The sequence below is a fragment of the Fukomys damarensis genome, unplaced genomic scaffold (assembly GCF_012274545.1).
Source record: "Fukomys damarensis isolate Sample0158 unplaced genomic scaffold, DMR_v1.0_HiC HiC_scaffold_33, whole genome shotgun sequence".
Taxonomy (NCBI): Eukaryota; Metazoa; Chordata; class Mammalia; order Rodentia; family Bathyergidae; genus Fukomys; species Fukomys damarensis.
This window is the reverse complement of record NW_022900945.1, coordinates 50,929,734-50,952,381: the sequence shown is the minus strand read 5'-3', so window position 1 is coordinate 50,952,381 and position 22,648 is coordinate 50,929,734. Positions and strand designations below refer to the sequence as shown.

General features: G+C 37.0%; 1 protein-coding gene across 1 annotated transcript in view; it reads left to right on the top strand.

Moving 5' to 3' along the window:
* Rnf115 (ring finger protein 115) overlaps window positions 1-22,648 on the top strand; it is an 86,884-nt gene that overhangs the window by 36,267 nt on the left and 27,969 nt on the right. The window contains exon 4 of the mRNA XM_010629494.1: window positions 17,568-17,779. Within this exon, the coding sequence (XP_010627796.1) occupies window positions 17,568-17,779 (212 nt within the window). The remainder of the gene's footprint in view (window positions 1-17,567; window positions 17,780-22,648) is intronic.

Here is a 22,648-nt window from a genome sequence, read left to right as displayed (position 1 = left end):
GTTAAAAAAATAAATTCAGTGTACTTTTCTTTTTTCGCTGTATCCATGGACCTAAAGATCTATTTAGTTGTCTTTCCAAACAAACATTTTTAAGTATGCAGGTTAGTAGTCTTAGAGACGAAAGCCCAGAAGGGACAGACTATTTCAGCCTACAACAAACAGTGTGGTTTGCTTTTGTTTCTCTATGTGTGCCCCGTATTGTCACACAGCTTTCTGGGCTCTAGAAAGCAGATAAATATTAAGGAAAACAAGTTAAATCCCATAATCAAAATTCCTTTGTGTTTCAGGTTTGCATTAATTTTTTTCACAGGTAGCTGAAGAGCCTAGAGAGTTAGCCAAATAATTTGATATTTATTTTGTGTATAAGTAAGAACTTATTAGCAGTATTTTTTTCATTGAGTTTATTGGTACTTTCTAAGTATACAGTACAGTTCCATTCATCATTGGGATCTTGTACCTTTACATGACAGATCTTGGTTCTCATTTTTTTCTCCATACCCCTGCCCTCCCTTAACCCTCACCCTGCTCCCCTTTTTACAGAGACTTTGTTTCCATTTTTTCCTTTTCTCATATTTTTTCTTTTCCCTCATTTTCTTTCCCCTTCCCACTTCCCCTACACTTTTAGCCCTTTTCTTCCTATTTTCACAGTCAGTTATACAATTTGGATCTTACTTACACTCTTAGTTTTTCACGCCAGAGATTAGCAGTATATTTGGAAAGTGATGTTTAATAAGCCCATATAACTCTTAAAAGTCCTATCTTATTAAGGGTATTTTCTTGTGCTTATAGTGTATGGCATTTCCTCATACCTAGTTTTCAGGTTTTTTGCTAACTCTGATCTGCGTTCATAGAGAGATTATCATCACGTCTTGGAACCCCCATTTCTATGTTCTCATTTTGATGAACTAAAAAACAGTTATTTAAGTTTTGTTCTGCTTCAGAGGCCCCAGAAGAGTTTCTTATTTTAACATTTTCCCTCGTGTACAGTTGATGATCAGTTTGTGATTTTGCATATGCCGAAGTAACTTCATTTGGTTTGAATATTAGTTCTCTTGTAGGAAATGGTAATAGGTTGGTCTCTCAGTTTTGTAGGAATGACTCAGTCGGAAGAGATGCACTGAGTAAGAAGAAAATAAATGTAGTCAGTTTCCTAACTTAAGTAATGCTAAATCTGATGTGGATGGCATAAGCTATCCTTCAGATGTCACAGTAATTTTATAATTTTGCTGAGTCATATAACTGGTGACTTCATGTTCTTTATCAGTAACAAAAGGCATAATTATGCTCACTTCCCCCTCTGTAGAATTCTTGTTGTCATGGCTGAATGTTTAAATTTTCTCTTTTTAAAATGATATTTTGTATTTTTTTAAAAGTTAAAAAAAATTGGGGGGGGGTGATGGTTTGAGACAGGGATTCTGTGTAGCCCAGGCATTCCTCCTGCCTCAGCCTCCCCAGTGGTGGGATAGAGGCATACGCCACCACACCCAGAGGTATTTTGCATTTTAAAATTGGAAAAATTTATCTTTCTAATATTGTAGAAGTTGCCAGGGATTTTGAAAATTAGCTGAAAAATACATAATCAGTGTTTTTATGAGTAACACTGTGCTAGAAGTAGGGGCAATTGGTTGTCTGCAAGGCCCTTATAGTTTAGTTGGAAAGCAAGTACAAACACATGAAACAAAACTAGAATGTTCAGAGAGTATAATAAATTGATACTGGTATTTACATAACAAGTACATTTGCAGGAAGAGTCATACAGAAGTTATTAAGAAGAGCACGGCCTCTAGCCAGAGTACTTGATTACCAATCCTGGGTTTGCCAGTTACTTACTGGCTATGTAATCTGAACACAATTACTTAAAATCTCTGTTTCCTTGGGAAAATAATGGAAGAAGCCAGGCACAGTGTCACAAGCCTCAAATCCCAGCACTCAGGAGATTGAGGCAGGAGGATTGCTGTAGTTAGAGGCCAGGCTGGACTCTAGTGAGTTCAAGGCCAGCCTAAACTGAGCAGTGAGATCCTGTCTTGGAAGGAAGGAAAATAGTAACACCTCATAGTATTGTTGTAAAGGTAAAATGAATTAATATATTCTAAATGTGCAGCTCAAGTATGTCTGCTATATGGTGAATGCTTAATAAATTTTAGCCATTTCAAAGACGTCATAGAGAAGGTAGAATTTGCCTGGGGCCCCCTATAGATGAAGTGGAATTTAGGTAAGCAAAGATGTTTAAAAAAAAAAACCTGTTTCAAAATAGCATTCTTAAATTACACGGTTTTTGGTTTGTTTTTTTTTTACTCATGTCCCTAGAGAAAAAACTTAGAAATAAAATTACATATACCAGCACTTGGGAGACTGAGACAGGAGGATTGCCATGAGTTTGAAGCTAGCCTGGGTTACATAGTGAGTTCAAGGCTAGCCTAGACTACATAGTGAGATCCTATACTGAAAAAAGAGGAAAAAAAGAAAAGTTACTTTTATTTTCCATATTTTAGTTATTTCAGCAAAGGTTTGAGCTTAGTCCCACTGTTTTTCTTCAATAAGAGCTGCTGTACAGCAGGTTATTGTCTATAATTAGTATTTACTAAGAGCTAAACTCTTAAAATACTGGATATGTTAGACGAGGCTTAGTCAAGAAAATTTGTGACGCAGTCAATATTGACAATATATTTTCCTTCCGGTGAGGCTGGGGTGGGGATATAGATGGGATGCAGAGAAGGCAGGAGGAGGGTTACCAGCCAGGTAAATGGGAGCAGTGTTTGAGAAAGCTGAGGTATAGTGGACAGTGAGTCTAAAAATGTTGCTAGCAGTTTGGAGAGAGAGAGAGAGGACATTCTTATTCCGAGGTTCCTGATAACATGGGAGAGGGAGTCCATAACATAGCTATCTGAGGGTTTCATTGATAATTTGAAAGCTTCTTTCTTTAACTTGTGCCAGTAAGATATCTGATCTTAGAGTCTCAGCTTACCTGAAGGAATCACTTCAGTGCAGGAATGAGTGTAGGACCTGGAGGTGTAGCTCGTTGGTAGAATACATGTGGGGTACTGGGTTCAAGCCCTAGCAGCCCCACTGCCCCACCCCCAATAAAAAGGCAAAAAACCTCTACCTCCTCCTACTAAAACATCTCTGATCTGGGTCATCTCTTGAGTCTCCAGCACAAAAACTTAAAAAAAAAAAAAAAAAAGCGAGAGGGAAAGGGAAGATAAGGTATATAGCTATTGCCTCACATTAGCAGAAAATAAGGTAGAAGGCTTCCTGGAAAAAAGAGCTTCCACACATGCACAGAAGGGCAGGATGCTCTGAGCAGTCTGTCTATTTAAACAAAATTTGTTTCTGTTACATAAGCAGCATTATAATGGCAATGAAAAATATGGGTTTAAATATTTTAAGACTTTCAGGTTTTGTCCTGAGGTATAAACACTGAAAAATATTACAACAACATTTTTTTAAATTAAAAATCTCCCATATTCTCATTACTTTATCATAGCTTTGTTTCTTTGGCATATTACTTTGCATTTGCATACGTGTGCAGCATAATTTTCACTTGCAGTCATTGAGTATATTGTATTTCTGCTTTTGAATTTTTTTTAGTATTATGTCATAAATCTTTCATGTCTCCATAGTATATTTTATGATGTGTTTATAAACTGTATTAAGAATATCTTTTATGACTATTTTTTGTGCTCACATTATATTTATTAAACTATTATCCTCGGTTAGGCATGCCTTAATTATGTGCGATGGTTGATCATTGATCATAGTACTTCTCTGAGTCTAGAACATATTGAGAAAACACAGCAGCTAGACAAGTTGGAAATAAAAACTTCATTTTTATTCAGCTGAATTGGAGAACATAGTTGAAGAGTGACCAAATGGATGTATCCTAAATTTTTTTTTGTTCTGTTTTTTGAGACAAGGTCTCACTATGTAGTTGAGACTGACCTGAACTCACTATGTAGCCCAGGCTGGTCTCAAACTCACAGTGCTCCTCCTGCCTCAGCCTCCTGGAGTGCTGGGATTACAGGTTTGCACCACCACGCCCAGCTCAGATGTATCCTAAAATTTATACAGGATGACCCACCTGAGAATTACAGGCTACAGAAGAGGCACACCTATTCAGGACTGCTGTTTTTGCATTTGTTCAGCTTCCTAATACCTCAGCTCCATTCACTAGAGAAATGTAAATTGGTAGAGGTTAAAGTCTTGCTATATACAATCAGAAACACTATTCCTTTGGCAGGGAAGACTATTGAAGAATGAATGAAGAGGTCAGAAGTGGAAATGAGAGACTTTTTCTTCTCTCTTAACCTGTGGGTTTAATGAGTTAAACCTATAGTCAGCAGAGGTCTGGGAGTAGAATTGTGGTAGTTGGAGGAGGAGATCTATAAACTGTGAGAACAGTTTTGCTTCTGCCCTTGTGAAGACCTTGTCTAATACCAGTTCATGCTCTTTGTATGTTCTTGGGACTGTGGTAGGCATCTTGACTTTTGCCTGTAAAAGGCTCTAAAATAATCAAGTTTAAAGGTGAATTGAGTTGAATTAAATGAAATTGCTGATATCCTGCTATTTTTGATGTATAAGAATTTTAAATGTCTCACTGTAATTTTGAAAGTTACATGTAAACAAGATGTCATGGAGCATACCTGTAATCCCAGGACTCTTGGAAATTGAAGCAGAAGGATGGCAAGTTCAATCCTAAACTGGACAATTTTCAATTTAGTGAGAATCTGTCTCAGAAAAAAAAAGGTCAGCTGGGGATGTAGCTCTCACTTAGTTCAAAGGACCTCTGTGCAATCCCCAGTACTCCCCCCAACCCCCCCCCCAAGTTACAGGTATCACACATCTGTAATCCTAGCTGCTTGGGAAGCTAAGGCAGGTCACCCAGGTTAATTTAGTGATGCCTTGTCTCAAAGAATAAAAAGGACTGTAGAGCAGTAGTAGAGCACTTTGGGTAGTATACAAGTCTGTAACAGTCCTGGGGTTCATTTCTTCATGCTGGAAAAAAAAAAAGTTTCAAACCATCTATCTCCAGGTAAACTATGCTTTGCCTGTTTGTGATTTTTCTCAGCCTCAGCCAAAGGGCTTACAGAGGCCAGAGATGGAGGGTTCTTTGAGCAATTGTGTCTTGGACTGGATCTTTAAGATTTAATTAATTCAACCAAATCCTTTATGTCTCACTTTTTACACTTATCTTGCATTATTCAGGACTGCTTTTTATGTCTCACTTTTTAGGGTATGGAGTGTTAAAAGGACACATTTGCTTCACATTTATTCAGGAAATATTAAGTATAAAACTGCTGAGCTCTTCAGAAGTTGTCAGAAGGATTATGTTTCCATAATTCAGTACATGCTAAATTCACAATCATAATTCTATTGCTGATCAGTGACCTTAACACAAATTTAATAGTAACTGAAGGAAAAAAGTTAATGATGAAAATGTACTTGGTGTCAGTTGTGCCAGTTTTCCGGTCAGTGAGTGCCAGTTGTCCAAAGTCCATAGCCTGTGAATTTAAGCTCATTTAGGAGGAAGTGATTTCCAAGAGATTTTTAATGGCATTGTGTGTATGTAATTAGCGGGTGCTGTTGCATATCACCTTTTCTATTTTTTAAAATTAGTTTTATTGGTACATTTTAGGTATACAATATAAAGACATTCATCATTGGAGATTTGTACCTTTACATAATATATCTTGATTGTTATTTTTTCCCCATTCCCCTGGCCTCCCTTCAGTGCCTCCACCCCTCCCTATTTACAAAGACTGTTTCCATTTTTTCATGTTCCATTCCCTTCTTTCCTTTCTTCTACTTCTCCTACTTCCCCTCCCCTTTGCACCCTTTCTTCCTATTTCATATTATCTATTATACATTTTGATCCTTATTTACACTTTCAGTATTTACACATGTGTCCTATTTATTTCACTTAAGAGTATGGCCTCATTGTGCATCCATTTAGCTATAAATATCTCTAATTCCCATTGTTTATGGCTGAGTAGTACTCCATTTTATTTTTTAAAAAACACATTTTCTTTATCCAGTCTCTAGTTGATGGGAAGTTGGGCTGTTTCCAAATTCTATCTATTACAGACTCTGCTACTATGAACCTGGGTGCACATATATCACTGTGGTACAATTCTTTTAATTGGGAGGATCCCAGCAGGGGAATAGCTGGGTCAAATGGGACCTCTGATCCTAGTTCTTTGAGGTGTCTCCATACTGATTTCCACAGTGCTTGCACAAGTCTACATTACCACCAACGGTGGAACAGGGTTCCTTTTTTCCCCACAGCCCCACCCAGCATTTGTTATTGGTTGATTTCATGATAGCAGCCATTCTTTCTGAGGTGAGGTAGAATCTCAGTGTTGTTTTCATTTGCATCTCTTGAATGACTAGTGATGTTGAACATTTTTCCATGTTTATTTACTATTTTTACTTTGAGAAATGTCTGTTCATTTCACATGCCCATTTTTGGATTGGATCTTTAAATTTGGGAGGCCTGATTTTTTAAATTCTTTATATATTCTAGATAGTAGACTTTTCTTTGGTGGTACCAAGGATCAAATTCAGGCCCTTGTGTTTGCAAGGCAGGCAGTGGAACCACTAAGCCAAATCCCTTGCCTTATAGTAGACCTTTGTCTGAGGAACAGCTGGTAAAAATTTTTTCTCATTATTGTGGGTTGTCTCTTCATGCTATTGGTGGTTTCTCTTGCTGTGCAAAAGCTTTTTTTGTTTAGAGAAACTTTTTAATAAGAAAAGATCCCAGATGTTGATTCTTTGTGCTAGTTCATGTGCAACTGAGGTTTGGTTTATAAGATCTTTTCCTGTACCATTGTCTTCAAGAGTTCTAGCCAACTTCTCTTCAGCTGGTTTAGCATTTCTGTTTTAATATTTAGATATTTAATCCATTTTGATTTTAGTTTAGTGCATGGTGAGAAATATAGGTCTAGTTTTCATCTTTGGCATGTTGAAACCCAACTTTTCCAGCACCATTTATTAAAGAGGCTATCTTGGCTGGGCGTGGTGGTGCACACCTGTAATTCCAGCACTCGGGAGGCTGAGGCAGGAGGATCACTGTTGAGTTCAAGACCAGCCTGGGCTACATAGTGAGTTCCAGGTCAGTCTCAACTATATAGTGAGCCCTGTCTCAAAAAAAAGGTATCTTTCTTCCAGTGAGGGTGTTTGGTTCCTTTGTCAAAGGTGAGGCGGCTGAATGTGTCTGGAGTTGTTTTGCATCCTCTAATCTGTTCCACTGGTCCTCAGGTCTGTTTCTTTGCCAGTACCATGCTGTTTTTATCACAGTAGCTTTGTAGTATAGTTTCATGTCAGGGATTGTGATACTCCCTACCTTGTCTTTGTTTCCTAGAATTGCTTTTGCTATTCTACAATGAAAATAATCTTTGCTTCAATTGTCACTCCCAGGGCAATCTTCACACATGAACACTGTATGTTCCATACAGAAGTATTGCTTATACTGACAGCATGTAGGTTTTGTTTTCCTGTCCTTTTTTATAGGGCACAGTTGACATCTTTTTGGTTTTCCTGTTGTCATAGCAGGTCTTTGGGATACTGTGTGTGCCTGTTCACCTGTCAGCTCACCAGTGTGCTCCATAATTCTTTTGCATAGTTCCCTGGGCAGAAGCATTCTGTTCTTCCTCTACTGTAAGTGATCTCTCATGAGTTCCAGGCCCAAACCCCTAAGGAATTCTATTCTAGATCTCTTGTTCCAAATGAATTTTTGGATTGTTTTCTCAAGGTCTGTAAAGTATACTGCTGGAATTACAATTGAAATTGCATTGAATCTATAGAGCAGTTTTGAAAGTATACCTAAAATGTACCAATAAACTCAATGAGAAAAAAAACTACTCAATTCTAAAGAATGACATAAGATTTAAACAGTCTTGATTCACCAGAGATGATGTACAGATGATGCATAAAGATACAAAGATACATAGTTAGTTATTAGGGAAAAACAAATTTAAACCACAATGAAATACCACTGCATTTCTATTAGAATAGCTGAAATATTTTTAAATGTCCATATTAAATATTGGTGAAGGTATGGAGCAGTTGAAATTGGAACCACTTTAAAAATGATGCAACCATTTTAGAAAACAAATTAACTTTTTAAAAAAGACAAAACAAAAAAAATTTATATGATTTAGTCACTCCATTCTTAAGTCATTCCATACTTCTTACCCAAGAGAAAAGCAATCATATATCCATCCATATGCATCACGGCATTGGTGGCTCAGTGGTGGAATTCTTACCTGCCACACACACGTTTATAGTAACTTGATTTATAATAGAAACTAGAAACTCAAATCCTATCAACAGGTGGATGTATGAAAGAAATTGTAATACAATATGGCCATACTATGGAATATTAGACCCAGCAGTAAAAGAGCAAAAATACATGTAAAAATGTGAATGAATCTCAAAATAATTAAGCTGAGGAAAAGAAGCCAAATAAAGAGGATGTGTACCACAATGATCTCCTTTACAAAAAATCTAGAAAATACAAACCACAGGAAGATGGATCAGGTTCATTGGCACACAGCTATAAATCTCAGCTGCTCAGGAGGCTGAGGTGAAAGGATCACAAGTTCAAGGCCAGCCTGTTTGAAATTAAGAGAACCTGTCTCAAAAAAAGATCAACAGCTGCTTGGGAGTGGGAGAAGCAAGGAAGAGCAATTGTGAAGGGGCACTAGAAACACTTAGGTGGGGCTGGGCATTTAGCTCAGTGATGCTGCTGCCTGCCTCGCAAGCAGTTCGGTCCCTGTACCAAAAAAACCCCAAAATATTCAGATGACCATATGTTCCTTGTTTTGACTTAATATTTTCATAGAATTACCTGTGAACAGTTTTGAAATTATATTTCTAAGGATTAATAATTTTGATAATTTTTATAGATCACAGTATTTTAAAATTGATATATTTTCCGTATCATATAATTTACTTTTAAAATGTAAAGTTCAGCAGTTTCAGTATATGCAGTTATTCACAAAGTGGGATAGCCATTGCCCCTAATTTTAGAACTTCTTCATTCCCAAAAGATTCTTCAAACTCATTTGTAGTCATTCCTTCCTCATAGTTCTCCTGCTGTAGGCAACCAGCAGTTTATTTTCTGTCTCTGTGGGTTTGCCTGTATAGAACATTTGCTATAAATGGCATCATACGGTGTGACTCTTTTCTACTTAGCATAATATTTTCAAGGTTCATCCATGTTGAAGCATGCATCAGTGCTTCATTCCCTTTTCTGGCTTCCTTAACGTTACACTGTACAGATAGCCAGCAGTTTGTCCCTTCATCGATTGATAGACATTTGTGTTTTAATACTTTTTGCCTATTATGGATAATGCTACTGTGAATATTTGTATATAAGTTTTTTAAAAAACGTGTATCTTTTCAGCTTTCTTGTTTATGTAATAATGAGCAGTGAAACTGCTGTCTTGTACAGTAACTGCTGAACTTTTTGAGGAATTGATTTTAATATTTTTAAGAGATGTTCTTATGGTCATATTTGCCTCAGAATAAATTTTGCTAAATGGGAGATATTATCCATCCTGTTTTTTTATATTGAGATACATACTGTACTGTCTCTTCAGTTTGTAACTTTTTTTGGTGTTTCAAGACCAAACCTGTCAAAGTGACTGTGATTTTTTGGATGTTTCATCAAAACTCTGTAGTAACATTCCCTGTTCATTTTACGTAAGTTGTGTCCTGAATACCCAGTTTTGTTGAGCTATTTTTTTTCTGTTGTGCTGATTGACGTCTGCTCAGAGACAAATGACCTGTGGCTATTCTTATGCTTAGTGTTGATTTTATGTAAATTTCTGAGTTGTACTTTTTTTCTCCTCTCCTTTTTTCCCTCCCTCTGGATTCTTTTTTTTTTTCTTCTCTGCTCTGCCTCTTCCTTCCCCTCTCCCTTTTCATTTTGGGGATTGAAGCTAAGGCCCTTCCATATGCTAGGCAAGGGCTCTACTGCAGCTGTACAGGGTATATTCCTGTTTTTGATACCCAGGGTATATGATTATTTTGGGACTAAAATAGGCCATTAGTTTGCACTAATTTGCAGTTTCCAGACAAGTTTTAGAATGTCTCATGTTGATACTGAAGCTACTTCTAAGCAGAATGTTTTCATATTATCAGTCATTTAAAGAATAATTTAGTCACCTAAAGAATGCAGTTATCAAAGTGGACTATTGATACTGAGTTGGTGCTTACATTCTAGTCAGTATTTTAAAATATTTTGTTTTTGCCTTGGTTATGATGAAAAAGATGGCTGCTTTGAGATTGTTTTTTTCTTTCTTTTTTCCTCCTAAGAGAAAATGTTTTGGAACTTTATTTACATAGTGAGGAAATCATTGATTTCTTCCTACGGTTTAATCTTAGCAAAATATGTTATTAGGAACATGGAGTTGTTTGCACATAGCCTTTCACTTACAGCAAGTATAGTTTGAGATTTAATGTTGAATTTACTTTGGAATTTTGGTTTAAGAAATAAGCCTTACGACACTTTAGACCACATTTCAGTCAAGAAACTAGTGATCTTTGTAGATGGAGACTGTCACTAGAAAGCAAAAGGAAATAAGTCTGATATAAGGAGTACAAATGGCAGTTAAAAGTAGAAAGATGCTTTACCTTACTAATATCAATAGGAATCTTATTAATGTTTTTACCCTGGATGTTATTTTTTGCTCTTCAGTTGAGATATTAAGAGTTTTTAATCATGGGGCCACACATGGCTGTTCATGCCTCTGATAACCAACACTCTGGAAGGCTGAGACAGGAGTCCAAATTTGAGCCCAAACTGGATAATTTATTGACTTTGAGATCCTGTCTCAAATTTTTTTTTTTTTTTTGTAATTCACTGCCTGCCTTGCAAGTGCAAGGGCCCAAGTTTGATTCCAGGTACCAAAAATAAATAAATAAATAAATAAACAAGTTAATTAATTAATTTTAAAAGGGAGGAAACATAGAGGATATAGCTCAGTGCAAAGGCCCTGGCTTCAATCCCTAATACTATAGCAAAATAAACCCTTTTAGCAATGTTAGTTAGAATGTGACAGAACACAACCTTTTGTACTTGGATGGGAGTGTAAGTTGGTATAACTTTGGAAGGTAGTTTGGAACAATCTAGCAAAGTACTTACACACAGATATTCTATTTCTGTGCCACAGGATGTTTATATGAAGGAGAAGGAATGCTTCCCAGCACATTTTATGGAGCTACTACTATAACCTGGTACCAAAGCCAGACAAGGCTAATATACTAGAGGAGAGTAAGAGGCCAGTTGACTTGTGAACATAGTTGTGGAATTCACCCAAAACACCAGACTTAGAATCAGTGTATCATAAGCCAAATTGTGAATTCAATGTTGGGTTAATAGAAAATCTGTTAACATAATTTCACAGATTAAAGTGAAAAACTATAAGCATTTCAAAAGATGTGTTTGGTCAAACTCAGATTTATAGCAAATATTTTTAGTAAGGTAGGAATAGAAGGAAATTTCTTTTATCTGATAAAGGGCATTTACAAAACTTACTGCAAAATACTATGTTTAGTAATGAATTACTAAGCATATTCTCTTTAATTAGTGACAAGGGCAGGGGATTTTAGCTCAGTGGTTCCGCTTCGTAAGTGCAAGGTCCTGAGTTTGATTCCTGGTACCAAAAACGAACAAAACAAAACAAAAAATTAGTGACAACACAAAGGAATGCTTGTTATCATTTACTTTCAGTATAGTATTACAGAGACTAGCTAGTGCAGTTACATAAATGAAAAAGGGTTGAAAATGAAATAAAGCCGTTGCTTTTTCTAGCTATGATTATGGTTTGAATTTTTGTACAGGCAAATTAATAGAATTACTAAGAGGTCAGCAAGTTTTCTTTATATTAAGGTCAATATATAAAAATCATTTGCCCAAGATATACCATGTAAAGGTACAAGATCCCAAGGATAAATGTAACTGTATTGTATACCTAAAATGTAACAATAAATTTAATGGAAAAAATAATTAGTTACATCTCTGTTACCAGTATTGAAGTATTGAAACAATAAAAAATATATTTTAAATCAATCAATCTGTCTATCTGTAATCCTAGCACTCTAGGAAGCTGAGGCAGAATTGCAAGTTCCAGCCTAGCCTGTACAATTTAGTGACTCAAGACCCTGTCTCAAAAGAAAAAGTAGAGGGCCAGGGACTTGGCTCAGTGGTTCTGCACAAGAGCCAGAGTTCAATCCCCAGTACCAAAACGGGGGGGGGGCGGGGGGCTGGGTTATAATTCAGTGGAAAGGCTGTGATTTCAATCTCCAGTACTTCCAAATAAACCTGTGTGTGTGTGTGTGTGTGTGTGTGTGTGTGTCATTTGCAACAAATCAAAGGCTGGGCGTGATGGCGCATGCCTGTAATCTCAGCACTTGGGAGGCTGAGGCAGGAGGAGGATCACTGTGAGTTCGAGACCAACCTGGGCTACATAGTGAGTTCCAGGTCAGTCGCAACTATATAGTGAGACCCTGTCTCAAAAAAAAAAAAGAAAGAAAAATCAAAATACTGTAATATTATATAGCAGAAGTTTATTGAGATCTTTATGGAGAAAGATACACAACTTTTGAATGACAAAACTATTGAAAGGAGACCTGAATAAATTTGGGGATTAATGGGGCTGGTCTGAATTCTTGGATAAAAAGACTTGGTATGATAAAAATGTTACTTGCCTAGTAGTCCATAGCAGTGCTTCTCAAATTTTAATGTGCATGTCAATCAGTTTTTGATTCAGGTAGATAGGATGTGGTCTGAGATTCTGCCTTTCTAAATAAGCTCCCCAATGAACTTAATAATGTTTGTTGACAGGATATATAGATTCAATGCAGTGTCTCAGTATGGCTTATATGGGAAGCTTACCAAAGTGACTTTAAAATACATATGAAAGATGAAAAGGCCAAAATGACCACGATATTCTTGAAGACGAACATGGTGGAGAAAATTAATGTGTGAGATGTCAAAACTTTTATAAAGTTTATAATGAGACTGTGTGGTATCTGTACAGATTAATAGACCTGAGTAAGTATCCAGAAAATAGACCCAGGCACATATACAAATTTGATATGCTAGATATGGCACTGAAGATCAGCAATGAAAGGAGGAATTATTAAATAAAAGATGTTAGGAAAATTAGTTTTCTGTGTGGAAAACAAATTAGATACCTGTGTTAGGCCTTATAAAAAAATTAGTAGATTGAAGACTGATGTGTATAAGACAAAACCTTAAAAGGTACCCAAAGAAAGGATGGAGAAATTTTTATTTCTTTTTCTTTTCTTTCTTTCTTTTTTTTTTTTTTTTTTTTTTTTTTTTTTTTTTTTTTTTTTTTTTTTTTGGTACTGGGGATTTGAACGTGGGACCTTGTGCTTGTGAGGCAGGCAGCAAGTCCTCTGAGCCACATCCCCAGGCCTATTTCTTATTTGCATAATAGGCAAATGCTCTACAAGTAAGCTACATCCTCATCCCTTATTTGAGATTTTATTCATTTATTTATTTTTCAAGACAAGGTCTCACTATGTAGTTCAGCCTGACCTTGAACTCATTGTAGCCTAGGTTGGCCTCAAACTTGTGGAGATCCTCTTACCCCAGCCTCTTGAGTGCTGGAATTATAGGCATATACCACCATGCTTGGCTCTAGAGAATTTTTTAAATGGCTTTGTGCTAGGGAAGACTTATTTAAGCCCCCCAGAAGCCCAAATCATGGGGAATTTGTGGTATATTAAAATTAATTTTTAAGAATCTCCAGGAAAAAAATTTAAAATGAGCCACAATTAGGAAAATATACTTTTAACACATGCAGCTGGCAAAAGATTAAATATACAGAATATATAAAGTCCATTTAATAGAAAAGTGGACAAAAATATGAAAGAGAAGAAATATGTGACTAAATACGCAGAGATACTTAGCCTTACTACAATAATGAAAGAGTAATGGCAGAGTAGAAGCATCAAAAAACTTGGCAAAAGATATCTGAGTCAAGCTTATCAGGACTCTGAAAGTCAAAGGTTCACTGTAGCCAAGTAACTAAAGGGAAAAGAAAAACTTGCCAACCAGGAATTCTAAATTTGGCAAAATCTACTTCAGGAAAAATGGAAAAGCCAGATGTGGTGGTACATACCTATAATCCCAGCACTTGGGAGGCTGAAGCAGGAGGATCGCTGTGAGTTTGAGGCCAACCTAGGCTACATAGTGAGTTCAAGGCCAGCCTGAATTACATGGTGAGACACTGCCTTAAAAAACCCAAGGGGGGTGGTTGAAGGAGACATCAAAACATTCATTTAAACAATAGCTGAGAGTATTCCTTACTGACAAATCTGTCCTACCAGAAATATCAAAGATAGTCTTACAGGCTCACTACACATGTTATTAAGTATACTTTCTGGCATAGGGCCAAAGAATTTGCATTTAAAGTAAACGCTGCTATTTGTTGTTATACACCAAAAATAAAAACCTCACCAAATTGTTGAAAACTGAGGAAACAGTCCTGTGACGTCAAGTGCTTGTTAGGATGTGGCACAATAGAAACTTCTAAGCACTCTCGGGATGTGTAAGTTGTTTATACCACTTTGGAAAACAGTTTGGCACTACCTAGTAAAGCTGAAGATATGTAGAGCCTACAGTAGTTGTATAAACACAGTTGAAGCTAGGCGAGGTGGTGCACGCCTGTAATCCCAGCACTGAGAAGTTGAAGCAGGAGAGCCTCAAGTTCAATCGTAGCTGGGCAATTTAGCAACTTGGTGAGACCTTGTTTCAAAATAAAAACTTTGAAAAAGGACTGGGGATATAGCTCAGTGCAAACAAAGGCCTTGGGTTCAATCCCCAGTACTACAAAAAGACACATAATGATCATGGCAGCCTTTTTTAAAAGCAAAAACAATTGTAGGAAACAATAAAAAAAAAAATCCAGATATCATTGATATGAGAAAAGATTGTTTAAAAGTATGGAATAAAGTGTTTGAAAATGAATGGATAATAGCTATATAACAACATCAACGTGTGGAGCCAAAAAAGCAAGTACCAGAGAAATTCATAAGGCAAATTTACTTGGGGATGTAGACATTTATAGAGTAAATATTAAACCCCAGAGAATGAAAAAATTTGAGATCATGGTTACTTCTGGGGGTCAAGGGAGGGATACACAAAGAATTACCATAGCTTTGATGATACAAGAGATGAACATGTTTTGTTTGATTTTCTTTTATTTATTCGTTATGTGTGTGTGTCTCCCCTCACCTTTGCCCTGGTACTGGGGATGGAACACAGAGCTTTCCATGCTAGGCAAATGTTCTACTACTGAACTACATCACCAACACTTTTTATTTTGAGGCAGGGTTTCACTAAGTTCCCCAGGCTGCCCTTGAACTTGGAATCCGCCTATCTTGGTCTTTTAGGTAACTGGGATTATAAATGGATTCTTCTTCCAAACTCAAATCCCCACCCCACCCCATTTCAGTGATAAAAATATGCACAACAGAACACTTATCAGACATTCCTGTGCTGCTTTGGCACAACTCCAACGCAGCTCACACCGGACTGTTGTGTGTTTTATACACATAAATGTGATATATTATGATAATTTAAAATATTATATAAAATAGCCACCTGTGCTATCCTGCTATTGAAAAGAATGGTAATAACTGTTTTTAGGTAGTACAAACTGAGTTTTCCTCCTCCATTTATCTTTAGCTGTCATCTCATATAGTTTCCTTTTCCTTTTTTGGGGTAGGCAAGTGGTTTTTGTGTCTGTTTCTTCTCACTTAAGAATAAAATCTATTGGAGCAGATGATTCTTTTTTTTTTAAAAATCCTGTTTTGTTCACTGTTGCCCAAAAAGTGAGACATAGTAGGTACATGCATAAAAAATTGTTAAATGGATAAAATGTGTGTCTGTGTAGTATGACCCTTTAAAAAAAAACTTGAATTTGGCCAGGGATTTAGGTCAATGGCACTTGCCTCCCAAGTGCAAGGTCCTGAGTCCAATCTCCACTACCAAAAACAAAACCAAACCTTGTATATATGTGTGCACAATGTGCGTGTGTATGTATAGATATATAGATGTGTGTATGGTTACAGACACAGAGAAATATGTAAAGATCTGGAATTCTGCACTCAAATCCACCTCTGGTATAGGTGTAGAGGTTGATCACAGCTGAATAAATGAAGATTATTGCACAGTATATTTTATATTGTACATTTGTGTTTTTTTTTTTTTTTTTTTTTTTTTTTTTGGTACTGGGCCCAAACTCTGGACTTTGTGCTTGTGAGGCAGGCAGTGGAACCACTTAGCTAAATCTCCAGCCCTAACCTGTGTATTTTTAATTAAGGGAGGAAACATTTTGAAAATCAGAAGCAAATTTGAAAAGCTGGAAAATGTGAAAAATAACATCAACACACTTACCAGACTCTGTAACTTCTAGAGTTAACTGAGTGGGTTATTGGTAGACTGAGACTGGAGTAGGGTCTGTATTCAGGTCAGCTTAACATGGTATTGGATCTCTGGAAGAGCATGGAATGGAGGGGTTGTGAGGATTTGTAAAGCCTGAGGTCATGTGCTGAGAAGTTTTGTGCCCTTGTTATTATATATACACTAAATAATGAGCTTTTCTGTTTGACTTGAAACTTGAAAAGCAAACAGATTAATATGACCAGTGTTATATATGCTTGGTGGATGGAGTATATTAAATATTATTTTGTAGATCTTTTGAGATATCTAGCATAAAAAAAAAATTTTTTTTTAATACCTGGGATCGAACTCAGGTCCTGGTACTTGCGAGGCAGGCTCCGGAACCTTGAGCTAAATCCCCGGCTAGATATCTAGTATATAGATAAATAAAACTGATTATTTTAAGGTCATTTTTTCCCAGTTACCTTTTGTTTAATGTTTCTTCTGCCAAACTCAAACCCTCAGCCTCACCCCGTTTTAGTGATAAAAATACATATGTACCACAGAGTGCTCTCAGCAGACATTTCTACACTGCTCTGATACAACCATCCCTGATGCAGGCGCAGGTCAAGAGAAGTATTTTATGGATGTCTTTGTGGTGGTGATGATGGCCTTGTTAAAAATAAGCATATAAATTATTCATTTTATTTAAATCTTATCAGGAATGTGGGTGTCATTTGTGACAAAACACAGGTTTATAATATTGTCCTGAATGGTTGATTGTGCTTAGGATGGAAGTCCATGATAATCTTTGGCTAATTTATATTTCTGAAGGGGAAATGGATCAGAGGTATGTGGATATGAACTAAGTGTTAAGGAACATGGCCAGCCATTGGCTTGCTTACTTTATGAAGTAAAAGTTTCTCTGTTTTTACATGTTTATATTTCTTTATTTTTATGTTTTACATTACTTTCTCTATTTTTACATTTTCCCCCAATATTTTATGTACTCTGAAGCTTTCTCTCTACTCTTCCATGAAATTGGTGAGACATTTTATTTTGGAGCCACTGAATTTCAAACTGTTAAAAGTTATTCTCTGTTATTTGTTCCATTTTCCTAATATGTGATTTTCTTTTGTTTTTTTACTAGCTGTGGGACCATTTGGGTCAAACGATGTTTTTCCAAGAATTTAGACCATTTCTAAGTAGCAATCCACTGGACCAAGATAATAGAGCCAATGACAGGGCTCACCAAACTCACACTGACTTCTGGGGACCAAGTCGGCCTCCAAGGCTTCCAATGACTCGGAGATACAGGTCTCGAGGAAGTACTCGTCCTGACAGATCTCCAGCTATTGAAGGGTGAGTTATTTTTAAGTTCTCTCTAAAGGTAGTTTCAGTGAAGAACATATTGGCATAATCTGATCTTTATAAAGCCCTCATATGTGGCTTCTTTGTGGGCAAGAAGGAAAGTAGAGACAGGATGAAAATGAAGCTAGATTGAATATCTGTACTTAACTAGTATCAGTTAATGAACTACTGATGAACTACAATTAGTATCAATTAATAAACTACAATGATGAAACTGGCGTTACAGGTCTCTGGTTAACATTTTTATTAATCTCTCAGATTAAAATATAGATAATCCATTAATAAAATTTTTATAAAATACTAAAAAGTTTATCAAGTATATTGGATGACATTAGGATTCAAAGATCTGTTCTAGATCTCAACAGATGGGAGCAATGGGGTTAATATGAAATGTGATAGAAGTAAATGTTAAGTCTTGTGATTGTAATAACATTCACTCAACAAATACTGAGTGTCTTTTCATGTGTGGGGTACTATACTATGTATGCAGTGGGGATAAAATGCAGAAAAAAAGAAATGGTGGTCTTTTATCTCATGGGTACCATTTGGAAGGAATAATAAATGTTAATTTTCAGTGTTTGCCGCTTGTGCGGTATTGTGTATCATGCTTTATTTAATTTAATTTGTGTGACAAAATAGGTGCTGTTGCTATTTTTACCTTATGCAGTGATGGTGAACTTTTTAGAGCATTCATTAATAACAAACAGCCCACTGTAACACTCGTGAAGTAGGTTTTGCCACTGTTATATAAGAATAAACAGTCTCAGAGAAATGAAGTAACAGCCATTGGTGAATCCAGGATTCTGAAACCCAGGGTCACATGAATCTAGTGGTATATACTGTTGGATGTAGTGGATACTAGTCATGTGTGGCTATGTCATGTTAAATTAATTAGAAGTTCATAGAATTGAAGTTCCTCACGTCCACTAGCCACAATTCTAGGGTTCAGTGGCCGCATGTAACTAGTAGTTACCATATTTGATAGCACAGATTATAAAACATTTCCATCATCTCAAAAGGTCCTATTGGATAGTCCAATTCTAGAATCTATAGTTTTCTCAACTCCCCCCACCACTACTAACACTTACTTTAGCACCTATCTTTCCAATTATGTTAGAATGATAATTTGTTGCTGTTGTTGTTTTGACCATAACAAGCCTTTATTATGGGGAGGATCTGCTGGGGTGTCTGAACAAAGAAGAGAGAGTAACATGGCAGAACAGGGAGCTTCTTTTATAGGACTGAGGTAAGGCTTATAGGAGCTGGGGTGGGATTGAGTGATGCAGTGGCTAGGGATTGGGGAGCTTGTGACATCACTACGAGGGGCTCGTGTCATCACTAGTTAGGGCCATTTTAAGGGGAGGGAAATCTAACATTCCAGGCTTTTGTTTTATGGTTGTTCTGGAGCTGCTTCAAACTGACAAAGGGGTGAAGGTTGGGGTTAAACCTGGATCGGATGGTGGTAGCGCTAGGTGCGAGCTTCTTCCTTCTGCCACAGTGACCAATACCCGCCATGACTGGTTCTGTGACTGTCTTGTTGGTAAATACCCTCATGCATTGCTGCAAGAAATTTTGAAAACAGCCAAAGAGACAGGGCCTTATGATTAAAAGACATATACAAGCAAGTGGGCCCAACAAGGGAAGTAGCTAAGGCATAATTTGGGGAAGCCAGGAATAGCTTTGGTCTATTCCCTGAGAATTCCATCATCTCTTTCGCTCTTTGATGCGCTGCTGTAATTCTTTAACCTTTGCTTTAGCAATACTTGACTGGTTAACAAAATAACAGCATTCTTCACCTAGCACCTGGCATGTTCCCCCTTGGGCTGCTGTCAGCATGTCAAGAGCCCCTCTATTTTGTAGCATGACTGCTGCTAGATAATTTATTTGACCTTGTACTGTATTTAAGGACTGGCTTATTTTATCCATGTCTTCTGAAATCTCTGGACAGGTCCTGATAGAGATGTGCGGATGTAGAAATGCCCGCTATCCCCATTGCCATCCCAGTGAGGACCCTCACTCTCGTTGAGAAGGGGACTAGAAAGGGAACTGCCCTTTTTCTGATGGTGTTCTGTGGGAGAACTTGTTTAGACATCTGGGCTTCTGTATAAATGGTCATGGGTGGTCTAAGAAAGGACAGGTAACAAAATGTCAGGCTGATGAGGCATTGGAATGCTTGATTACATTCAAAGTATAGGCCATTGGACAGGCAGATCATACATTCTTCTGAGATAAAGAGGAAGAAGCAAGTCAAGTGATATTGTCATTTTGCCCCATGCACGTCAGGTTAGTGGTTTGTGTAGAGAATGGGAGACCTGTAGCAAAGGGTCCCAGAACCTGTGGATAAATTGCCAGTATTTGAGACCAGACAAGTTAAAATCTAGGTGGGAATTGTAGTAAACAGACAGGGGTAAACGGATATGCACATTCAGCAGTCTGAGATATTGACAGGGAGCTAGTGGAGGGTGGTATTAAATAGAAGTTGTAGCCTTTTTTTTTTTTTTTTTTTGGTACTGGGGATTGAACTCAGGACCTTGTGCTTGTGAAGCAGGTGGTAGAACCACTGAGCTAAATTCCTGCCCAGAGTTGTAGCCTTTTATTGAGACTGGGTTATCTGGTTTACCATTTAGAGATCTATCCCTTTATAGGGAGGTGGAGTGGTGGGCCTCAAAAGTCTATTACTAAGCTGGGTGTGGTGGCGCACGCCTGTAATCCCAGCACTCGGGAGGCTGAGGCAGGAGGATTGCTGTGAGTTCAAGACCAGTCTGGGCTACATAGTGAGTTCCAGGTCAGTCTCAACTACATAGTGAGACCCTGTCTCAAAAAACCAAAAAAAAAAAAAAAAGTCTATTGCTAGTACCTGTTCATTGACTGCCTCTTTTGGTTATTCTTTTCTTCTGGGTGTTTAAGACCAAGTTAAAGTGAGACCTGTGTTAATCAATATGAACATCTTGCTATCTGTCAAGGTCAGTTAAATCTCTTTAGGCATTATTTTGGAACCATGCATAGAGCGTCTCAGCTCCTGTCAGTGTCAGCTGTTAGGATGGGCCATGGGCCTTGCTTGACCAAGTTACTTTCAGTGAAAGCATGGGAGATTTTTTTCTCTTGGTGACCTGCTTCTGGCACTTGGTACATTTGTCCTCTGGTGTCCAGCAGTCTTCCTGCTCAGGATGTTGGGTGACTTACCAAAGATGTAAGGTGTGTAGAAAAGGTTCCTTCATACCTTGGATCTTTGATGACCTTGGAGGGCCAGGGCCAAAATACTGGCAGTCTTTTTAGCCCAGTTACCTTTTAGTGTTGGTCTCTGCACTTCGGTGGTGCATTATCTTTACAACAAATTTAGATATGTATCTTAGTATAAATTGGTTGTTGTTAAATGTATTCATTCCCCTCCAAAAACACATAAAAACAAAAAATCCAGGAAAACTCTTAATACTTTTTGATAGGATGCCATCTACGGAAAGTGTATGGGCCTACAGATGTGCCTGTGATCATGAGTAGGTGGAACAGGAGAGAAGGGCGAATACCTGGCTCAGAAGGTTATTTCCATAAATAACATGTTGGAAGACCTGTATAGTCAGAAAACATGAATACATTTTGCACACCAGAAAAGTAGTAATAATAATTATTAAAATTATACGAAACCTTATTCCCTGTAATGTAGCTTGGTACCAAAAGGATCTTTTTAGTAACTCCTTGTTTTTCCACAGAAAATATTATATTTTAGCCGGTCGTGGTGGCACACGCCTGTAATCCCAGCACTCCAGTGGCTGAGGCAGGAGGATTGCTGTGAGTTGTTAGTTCGAGACCAGCCTGGGCTACACTGTGAGTTCCAGGACAGTCTCAACTACATAGTGAGACCCTGTCTCAAAAAAAAAAAAGAAAATAGTGTATTTTGAAGATGACCTTTATAAACATATCACATTAACATATTTAGAACTCAACCCTTTGATGTTAACCAATGTAAACATTTTATAATAACATATTTTGTGAGATATCTTCCCAGAAGGCTATGAAAATTATTGGGTCTCCCATTAGTGAACAAAGACCACAACAAATTTTTCTGAGCACCTGCTGCTTTATTCACTGACAGGAGTCTATCCAGACCTAAAAGTTTGTATTTAATTATCTTAACAATTTTTTATTTAACCTGTAAAACCAGGTTATGGAAATAAACAATTTATTTGTATCTTTGATGTCACTTTGATAAAAAATATAATTGGACAAACACTTTCAAACAGTTGGACAGACAGAGAATTTATGAAACTAGAGTGCACTAAAATATATTTGTCTAGTTGAATTATAATATCTTTTAATTAAGACTAGTCAAAACTTGCACTTCAATTAACAGATCTTTTGTAGAATTAGAATCAGAAGGAGTAGAAGCGCTTTATAACAGTAGTATAATCTTGTGTTATAGTTATTGTCAGAAGTCTGTAAGCAGAAAGTAGAGAGATGGTCACGTTAATCCATAATTACAATTTACAGTGGTTCCTTCACCTGCTTCACAAGTGCAAGGTCCCAAGTTTGATCCCCGGTACCAAAAAACAAAAAAACCAACCAAACAAAAAAACCATAATTACAATATAAGAATTTGCAATGTAAAAGAAATGTTTTAAATACGTTGATTAAACATCTGGAAACCAAATACCAATCAAACATCATTTTAAGTTGAAGACAAAAGGTACATTGTTAGCCAAAATTTATAATTTGTTTTTTATTTTTATTTTTGGTACTGGGGATGTGTGAGGCACGTGGCGGAAACACTGAGCTAAATCCCTGGCCCTTATAATTTTTTTAAAAAAATTTTTGTTTTTGTTTTTTCTCATTGAGTTTATTGGTACATTTTAGGTACAGTACAGT